Here is a 10,140-nt window from a genome sequence, read left to right as displayed (position 1 = left end):
TGTTCCTCTCCATCTCTTCTGATCGATTTAAGTTTGAAGTCAACTTTGTTAGAAATTAGTATGGCCACACCTGCTTGTTTCTTAGGTCCATTTGCTTGATAAGCCTTTTCCCAGCCCTTTACTCTGAGTAGGTGCCTGTCTTTGTGGTTGAGGTGTGTTTCTTGTAGACAGCAGAATGTTGGATCCTGTTTTCTTATCCAATCTCTTAGCCTGTGCCTTTTTATAGGTGAGTTGAGCCCATTGATATTAAGTGATATTAATGACCAGTGGTTGTTAACTCTGGTCATTTTTTTTTTAGTCGTAGAGTTTGTGTGTTTCCCTTCTATGAGTTGTGCTGGTGAAGGGTCTCTAGATGTCTGAGTTATTGTGGTCATTGTTGGACTCCTTGGTTTGTGATTTTCCTTCTATTACTTTCTGTAAGGCTGGATTTGTGGCTACGTATTGTTTAAATTTGTTTTTATCCTGGAAAATTTTGTTTTCTCCATTTATAGTGAATGAAAGTTTGGCTGGATATAGTAGTCTGGGCTTGCATCCGTGGTCTCTTAGTTTTTGGAGAACATCTATCCAGGACCTTCTGGCTTTCATGGTTTCCGTAGAGAAGTCAGGTGTAAGTCTGATAGGTTTACCTTTATAAGTAACTTGGCCTTTTTCCTTTGCGGCTCTTAATATTCTTTCTTTATTCTGTATATTTTGTGTTTTGATTATTATATGGCGAGGGGATGTTTTCTTTTGATCCAGCCTATTTGGTGTTCTGTATGCTTCTTGAACCTTCATAGGTACATCTGTCTTCTGGTTGGGAAAGTTTTCTTCTATAATTTTATTAAGTATATTTTCTGGACCGTTGAGCTGCACTTCTTCTCCTTCTTCTACTCCAATTATTCTTAGGTTTGCTCTTTATTGTGTCCCATATTTCCTGAATGTTTTGTGATGAGAGTTTGTTGGACTTGCTGTTTTCTTTGATCAGAGTGTTTATTTTCTCTATGTTATCCTCAGAATCTGAGATTCTTTCTTCTATCTCTTGTATTCTGCTGGTTATACTTGATTCTGTAGTCTCTATTCGTTTACCTAGATTTTCCATGTCCAATCGGCCCTCTGTTTGTGTTTTCTTCTTTGCCTCCATTTCAGTTTTCAAGTCATGAACTGTTTCCTTTATCTGCTTGATTGTTTTTCCTTGGTTTCCTAGGGTATCATTCACTGATTTACTCAATTCCTCGAACTTTCTATTATACTTCTCATCCATTTCTATAAGGGCGTTTTTTATATGCTGTTTAAGGGTGTCAATCACTTTCATGAAGTCAGTTTTTTCTACTTCTTCTTCATTAAGGTGTTCATGTCCTCCTGTTGTGGGGTCACTGGCTTCTGGTGGTTTCATGTTGTTTTTCAGATTGTTGGGAGAATTCCTGCATTGGCGTCTGCCCATCTCTTCCTCCCAATACTCCCCTTTGGATCTTCTTTTATAGGATCAGGTCTTCTTGCCCACTGATGTACCTTCCCAGTGATGTCACTCCCCAGAGATGTTTCTCCACAATGATGTTTTACTCAGTGCCCAGAACGAAACTCCACGCTGCCTGCTGCAGGCAGGCTATGGGAACAAAGGAGCTACCGGCCACCCCTATGTCCTCCCGGTTCAGATTCGGTCCCAGCACCCTAGCAGGCTGGGCAGGGAGGCGCTATGCCCCAAAGGAGGGAGGGAGACAGGGGGTGTGGGGATCTGGATGTAAGCTGAGTGGGATAGGAAGAGAGAGGGGGCAAAAGTGGAGAATTTTAAGAGTTAGGTCAGCTACATTCAAACTAGCAAGATAATCTTCAAGCTTACTTTAGTTAAGATCGTGTTTTCACTGTGAAGTTTTAATTAGTTTCAAATAGTTCATATTTGTTAGGACTGAAATTCTCTTCAGAAATGATGCAATGCTGGGAAGTCCTCTCAGGATTTGACAGAAGATTTAAGTTTCCAGTCAAAGGTACATAGCTACTATTACATGTGGGTAGCCTGTGATGGTCACTTCTTCCACTTCTATTATTGTGAAATCAAGGTCCATAGGTATTCTTAACTTTTGAGATCTTGACTATAAGATAAATACACACTTTCAGAAAGTGCTCCTCAGCAATTCAGGTAAGAGAAACATTTTAAGTTTTTACCTTAATTAAAAAACCCAAAGTTTGCTTTTCTAATTACTAAGTAAATGTTAATCTCTCCTAAAAATTGACTCCTCCCTTGACTGTGTAGCTCTTCCCAAAATTCAAGATATGTGGAACCTAGTTGACATACAATACGGTAACTCACCTCACATTATAAGGTAGAATGATTATAAGGTAGAATCCCAAAATATGCAGGTAAGGTCACAAATGAATCATTTAAAAAATACAGGCATGTGTTAAAGCAACTTCCAGTAATGACTCAGACAAGCCATATAAAATATTCTTGAACAAAATAAATTTCTAGTGCCTTCTTTCAGTGTTTTGATTACTAGAAAAACAAAGTCATTTTGACCATAGAGGTATATAATTTTATCTGTCAATCAGACAGATATCTGTTTGTCCAAAAAAAAAAAAAGAATAACTATTGAGAACTAGTAGTATCTAGTAGTATTATAAAGCAAAATGATATTAGCACTTAAAATTTGAAAATTTAAGCTTTTTATTTTTAAAGTTTCAAAATATAAGAAATTACTTCATCTTCATGATACTCTAACACGCTATGGCAAACTTTAGAGAGTGTAACTTTCTAAGGAAATAGAAAATCAGAAAAAATAATTCTTTTTAATATTTTAATTTTTGCTTTATTTTTTGATGGCAAATAAGTTTCAAGTTTATTTCCTTTGTTGTTTGCCATTTAAATACAAAACTAAGCCACAAACAGCTACATTCAGAATATATTGCCTCACAACCTCCTTTGAATATTACTCCAAGTCTTACCACTGCAAGCGGCAAACTTACTTAGGTAGCATAAACATGGCTAGGGAATGGGCAAAAGTATTGGGACAAGTGTAGTTTTATTCCTGTCTCCTGAGCCCTAGCCACTGAAGGTGAAGAGTGAGAATTAGTCCTCCCCACTAAAGGAGAAGGAAGCCACCTACTTTTGCTATCACAGAAAAAAACTTTATTATCCTAGATCTCAGGCTGCTAAGCCTTGCTGACTGCCAGGTACCCTAATTCCAAACACATCTGATGCTCACAAGGGTCCTGGTCTGTAGCCCATTCATGGGATGCCAAGCTTCCTGCCTTGTCATCAGGTCAGAACTTTCCACACTGCTAAATCAGGGTTGGGGAGTGGGCAGGTATGTACTTAGTTATTTCTGGCTCCACTATAGAAACTTACTTTTGATTAGAGTAGAGTATCATCTCAAATATCTATACAAACTAACCAGCAAAGCCAAACAGATAAAAATAAACAACCCCAGAAGAAAAAAAACGCAGTCATTTCACTCACTTACACACACACACACACACACACACACACACACAGAGAGAGAGAGAGAGAGAGAGAGAGAGAGAGAGAGAGAGAGAGAGGTTGTTTTCTGTTTCCTTTCCACTTTTTTATTTTTTAAAAAAATGTATCCTTGTTATTATTTTAAAAAATAAACTCATCATTCACATTCCTATAACATGAATGCAGTTTCAGGAGACCTCCCCTGCTAGAGCAGAAGAGTAATACTTTTCCTTGGCTTTGCTCTAGTCTTGTTTCCCACCCTGATGTTCCAGGTGCTTTGAAAAGTCATAAGTCTGTGAAGAAGATCTGTTCACAAAGCACAGAGCAAGACTAGCTTACTGCAAAACTTTTGTTAAATATTTTCATATACATCAATTTTTATGCCTGTCAAGACTTTGAGAATTTTTTGTAGGCATTTTGTCCAGGCTGTGCATGTGGGTGGCAACACCCTCACACAATCCCTACCTTGGATGTAGGGTGCAAGGGTGTCCTGGCTTTCATCTTGAGCAGAGCTCAGTTTTTTAGTTCATGCTCAGAATGGGAACCTCATGGAGACCTCTGATGCTAAGAAGCGGGAGATTCTGTATGCACAAGATCCCTCTGGAGACTGCTACATGTACTATTTTCAATATGTGAACAAAGCCTACTGCAAGGATGTCACTCCAGAAATGAATCACATTACAGTATTCCTGCAAAGGGTGAGTTAAATTTAGAAATCATAGATGCTAACAGTGTATGGTAATAAATACTCTCAAAAGCACAATTGCATGTATTCCAGAGACAGTTGCAGTGCACAAAGAAGAAATTTACCTCTTAAAAAGAGCAAAAAGAGAAATTTTTCTAACCATAAAAATTTATATCTTTGTAATTATAGTGTCAACGACAAGGTGAGATGGCCGAGAACTACTCTGTGACAAATGAATTCATCCTCATGGGATTCTCAGATCACCCAAACATGAAGATCCTCCTATTTTTGGTGTTCTTAGCCATCTATCTGGTCACCATGGTGGGAAATATAGGACTGGTGGCCTTGATCTATATGGAACGCCGTCTTCACACACCCATGTACATCTTTCTGGGCAACCTGGCTCTCATGGATTCCCTGTGTTCCTGTGCTGCCACTCCCAAGATGCTACAGAACTTCTTTTCTGAGGACAGAAAGATGTCTCTCTATGAATGCATGGCACAGTTCTATTTTCTTTGTGTTGCTGAAACTACAGACAGCTTCCTTCTGGCAGCAATGGCCTATGATCGCTATGTAGCCATATGTAACCCATTGCAGTACCACACCATGATGTCCAAGAAACTCTGCTTTCAGATGATCATAGGATCCTACATAATAGGAAATGTGCATCCCATGGTTGAAGTCGGGCTTTTATTAAGGTTAACTTTCTGTAGGTCACATGTAATCAAGCATTTCTTTTGTGATATCCTTCCATTATATAGAATCTCCTGTACTGATCCACATATCAATGAACTGACATTATTTAGCTTTGCAGGGTCAATTTTAGCCAGTACTATTACTATAGTTCTTGTGTCTTATTTTTATATACTTTTCACTATATTCAAAATGAAGTCAAATGAGGGTAGAGGGAAAGCCTTATCAACTTGTGTATCCCACTTTCTATCCGTATCAATATTCTATGGTTCTCTTCTCTTTCTGTATGCACAACCACAAGCAGTCATTGATGGAGATAAAGATATACCTGTAGCTATTTTCTATACCCTAGTTATCCCTTTATTGAACCCTTTCATTTACAGTCTGAGAAATAAGGAAGTAATAAATGTGATGAAAAAAGTCATGAAGAAGAAATGATTTTGTAACATTAGACAACAAAGACCATAGTTATTGGTCAACTAATTTAAGGATGAACATACCATTTTCTAAACTCACACATAATGAGAAAATGGTCAAATGTAAAAGAAAATTATTACCTTATGGAAGTCTAAGAACATTTGAATGCAATTAGTTTATAATAAATAAATTCTGTTAAATATGTTTGAAATTCTCAGGAATAATTTAAAACACTGTTGAAGCATTAGATTGTATCTAGCTACAGTTTGCAATATGTCTATTGAATTTTAAAAATATATTTATTGCTAATTGTTGCATCCTTTTAATATGATTAGCAAGTTTTTTTTTAATTTCAGAATTTAAATTTTACAGCAAATTACAACCTTTGTTTATAATAAGAAATTCCATCAAAGGAAAAAAATCTTTATGACTTGGCTCGATTTTCTATGTTTCATTTGTTCTTTCCTGAGATTATATTTCAGTATGTACTTATCCAAAAATTTTCTAGCAAGAATATTTTCATATTGAGTACTAGTCATTTTTTCCCTTCACAATTTCTGTACCATATTATCATACCATATCAATTACTGGTAAGTAATGCTTGTCAGCCCATTCTTCAAAATAATTTTATTATAGTGAAATTACTATGTTCTTTGATTTTTCCTTTATTTAATTATTTGTCTATTATTTATGGCACCAAAACTCCCAAATGTATCCACTAAATCAGTTTTTTTTCTCCTCTATGGTATTATTGTTGTTTGTTCGTTCTTAGGAATAACAACACCTTCACCAACTCCAATGAAAATAATTTATATATTCATAATTTAAAAAATAGGTATTATTCAAGCATGATAGAGCAGAAAATGAATGAAAACTCTAAATATCTGAACAAAGATAGTTATTCACCAGAAAAGGAAAAGGATTGCACAAAATGAACTACAAGTTGTACTAAGATTTTGATATTTGTCTCTAACTGACTATTTGAGCATTGAAAAGTTTGAATCAATATTATCTTTTCTCTAGATGACTGAAAGCTGGGAAATGTTTGAACCCTTTACAAAGAACTACAGGAAGATGCTGAGAAAAGGAGAAATAGTCTCCACAGATGACACCAGTTTGTTATTCAGTACCAGATGGTCAGTCCTGAAAAAAACATATGTATACACACACATGTGTGTGTACATATGTATGTATGTATCTACGTATAAACAGACTAAGCAGTTTATGTTATATACTTGAGAATATATATAGTCAAAGTTTTTTAACACATATACATAGAGTTGGATGATAGATCAATCAATAGATCGATCAACTGATGGTGATAGATGAATAGAAGATAGGTGGGTAGATAGAGAGTTGATAGATAGATAGATAGATAGATGATAGATTAGATAGATATATGATAGATAGATAGATAGATAGATAGACAGATAGATGATAAAAAATGTTACAACTATAATTTTAAAAAAAGGATCTGAAATTGAAAGATAGTCCTGTGTGATATATGGGAGGGTTTGGATGAAGGAAAGGAAAGGGGAAATAATACAATAATATTATAATCTCAATATTTTAAAAGGGACTTGGTTATTAAATAGCATCAGAGATAAAATTCACATTCCAGTCAGTCTTTGAGGAAGTGAAGTGTCAGTGGGAATGGATCAATGGTTGAGTACTGGGACAAAATAGGAACAGTAGAACACTGTTTAGAAGAGAGTCTTTCTTGTAAAGTTGTAAACCATGTTTTCCTTCTTCTGCAATTGCTCTTTATTATGGTGCTCATCTCTGTGAAGATGGTCAGGAATTTACCTTATGCTATGTCTTATTGAATTCCAGAGTAAATTGTTATTTCAACTACTATTTTTGATTCTTTTTGAGACAGGTTCTCTTTGTAACTTTGGAGCCTATTCTGGAACTTACTAACATAGACCAGGCTTGCCTCAAATTTACAGAGATCTGCCTGCCTCTGCCTCCTGTGTACTGGGATTAAAAGTATGCACCACCACCACCTGACTATTTTCAAGATTTTTATGTTTCTTGATAACTTCTTTCTTACTCATCCTTTCTTGACTCCTTCTTTTATCCTCCCTTCCCTCCCATTTCCTCCTGTCTCTTATTTTCTCTCTTCCCTCTCATCTCATCTATTCCTCCCTTCCCTTCCACCTTCCTCACTTCTCCTCTTTCTACTCTCCCAGCCTCTTCTCCCATCCCCTCCCTCCCCTCCTTCTCCTTCCTCTCCTATTTCCCTTCTCTTCAGGTCTCTTCTCTAACCTCACTTCTCTCCATCTGCTCCCTCCTGCTTCTATCTTCTTTCTTCTTATCATTCCCTTGTTCTTCTTCCTCTTTTACCCTCTCTTCTTTTCTCTTCTCTTTCCTCTCCTTCTTTCTTGTTAGTCCCATGGCCTTCCTTTTCCTAGTCTCCTGTCCTGTGAGCCCTCCTCTCCTCTCCTCTCCTCTCCTCTCCTCTCCTCTCCTCTCCTCTCCTCTCCTCTCCTCTCATCTCATCTCCTCTCCTCTCCTCTCTGCGTCTCTTGCCTTATCTTTGATTCTCCTGCCTCTTCCCTTTTTGTCTTTTTCACTCTCTCCTGTTCCTTCATTCCTTTCTTCCTCTCTCCTTTCTTCTTTCCTCCTTCCCTTTCTTCTTTTTCTTTAAATATACAAAGCTCTACTTACTCAATGAGGAATAATTTGCATATGTAAAATACATAAAATCCACATAGTCAAACAGATTCTATCACCTTTTTTCAACTTTTGGAATAAATGTATTCTATTCTGCTTCCATTTCCTATACATCTCTCCATACCCTCCAGTTCCACCCTGCCCATAGCTATCTCAACAACTATGGGCTTAGCTTCTGACAGGTGATCTTCAAAACTGCCTTCTTCAAGAACTATCTTTGACTGTCAAGTCACTCCTTTTTTCTACTTCACAACAAAAAGACACAGATAAAAATAATGGATGGTAAAACAAGGTCCAATGTTCTGATGCATATGAGAATAACTCAAGACATTACCTTGAGTTAAAAGGTTGGAAAAAAGATATTGCAAGCAAGCCGATGCATCCATTATAATATCTAATAGCATAGTCTTCAAATCAAAATTTATTCAAAAGAAATGGGAAGAACACTACATAATCATCAAAGGAATAATTCACCAAGATGACGTTACAGTTCTTAATATCTATGTTCCAAGCACAAGGGCACCCACTTTTGTAAAAAGAAGCAAAACATTTTAAAATACATATTTACCCTCACACACTATTAGTGTGAAACTTTAATATTCCACTCTAACCAATGCACAGGTCATTCAGACAAAAACTAAGCAAAGAAATGCTGGAGACAACTGATGTTATAAATCAAATGAACCTAAGAGATATTTTCAAAACATTCCACACAAACACAAAAGAATATACCTTCTCAGCTCCTCAGAGAATTTTCTCCAAAATTGAACACATACTCCTATAAGTCAAACTAAAATTCACAGACCCAGAGATATTAGTCAAAGAGGAAAGCTCTAGGAAGAACACATGAACCTACTCTGGAAGGAGAAATGGAATAAATTTTGTAGATGAACAGGGAGATTTGGGGACTGGAGTGCGAGGGATCATGTAGAGGGTCAGGCCAAGAGTACAAAGAGAGACCCACTGGAATTGGGAAGAATTGGGTGGAAACCTAGTGTGGTGAAAACTCTAAGAGGGGTTATCCTAGTGAGGATTCTTAGCAATTAAGGAACTAGCCAGAGTCTGAACTGGCCATCTTTTTAGCCAGGTAAGGCTTCTAGTGGCAAGACTAGATTGTCATTACTACTATATTACGCACACATATGAAAGTATATAAATATGCTAATGCATATTTATAGTTTATTTGTGATGTAAGTATATCTCTGTATACTATTATAGACATATTATTTTCCATAGACAAAACTGGCTTTGCAAGGCATAGCCTGTGATCAAGGTCATCCTAAGCATAAAGCTCAAGTTCTTTTAGACTGTGATTTAAATAATTTTCTTTCTTCCATATCTATAATCCTCCCACATGCTCCTCCTTGTCCTTCAAATTTATAGCCTCTTTTCAATTAATAATTACTACATACATACATGTATTTGTATGTGCATGTACTCTTCCAATATAACCTTGTTTGTCTATATAATGTTACTTGTATATATGTTTTCAGGACCAACCATTAACACTGAATGAGCATGAGAAGGAACACCTCTCCTAGTCCCAGCTTTACACATCTATCTATAGTTCTTTGCATGAAGTCGAGGCCTCATAGTCTTTTCTCACTCATTTTGACATGTTTATTGATTGGTGTCATCCTTGTTCAGCTCACTTTTGGTCAGTCATGTTTGTGAGTCTTTATAGGTGTAGTTTGTGGTTTGACTTGAAAACACAGCCAGCAAAAGACCTGTTCTGGCTCTTGCAGCCCTTCCATGCCATCTTCTGAAATGTTTCATAAGCCTTATATATTGAAGTGTTTTGCAGATATATCCATTGGTATTAGGCTCTAGAACTCTACATTTTGGTTAGTTTCCTTGGTAATGTGTGAAGACTACACATATTTGTGTGCATAAGGACAAATGTTTATAGATTATTTTTAGGGGCTGTGCTGGTTTAGTAAATTAGTGATTATCCTCCAATAACTACAACTTTCCTAGCACTGAGTAGTTAACTATATTGTCCTCTTCTTAAGCAGATCTTAAGCCCAACTAAAGAGCTATTTGTAACCACCAAATCATGTGTGCCATTGCTGCACCCTTAGCATGATCATGCAAAGCTGGTTGTTGATGTGGTTCACAGTCATCACAGATAAGTAGAACTTCTGGTTACTCTTCTTCTTTGAAAGCTTTAATGGCATCTTCTGGTACATTGGAAGTTATTTTTTGGGCAAAAGGCATTCAGATCACTTTCATCTCAGGT

At 36.6% G+C, this 10,140-nt stretch overlaps 1 protein-coding gene across 1 annotated transcript; it reads left to right on the top strand.

Moving 5' to 3' along the window:
* The first annotated feature begins 4,322 nt into the window (after positions 1-4,322).
* Positions 4,323-5,246, top strand: LOC121465404 (olfactory receptor 5K3-like). Its single transcript, XM_041678645.1, has one exon. The coding sequence runs from the start codon at positions 4,323-4,325 to the stop codon at positions 5,244-5,246; it is 924 nt and encodes a 307-aa protein (XP_041534579.1).
* The last annotated feature ends 4,894 nt before the right edge of the window (positions 5,247-10,140 follow it).

This window comes from Microtus oregoni, unplaced genomic scaffold (genome assembly GCF_018167655.1).
Source record: "Microtus oregoni isolate MIOR12 unplaced genomic scaffold, Mior012 000030F_ref0000283, whole genome shotgun sequence".
Taxonomy (NCBI): domain Eukaryota; kingdom Metazoa; phylum Chordata; class Mammalia; order Rodentia; family Cricetidae; genus Microtus; species Microtus oregoni.
This window is presented reverse-complemented; position numbering and strand designations above follow the sequence as displayed.

Coding starts and splice junctions, on each gene's coding strand:
- LOC121465404 (XM_041678645.1), top strand. CDS start 4,323: ATGGCCGAGAACTACTCTGTGACAAATGAATTCATCCTCATGGGATTC.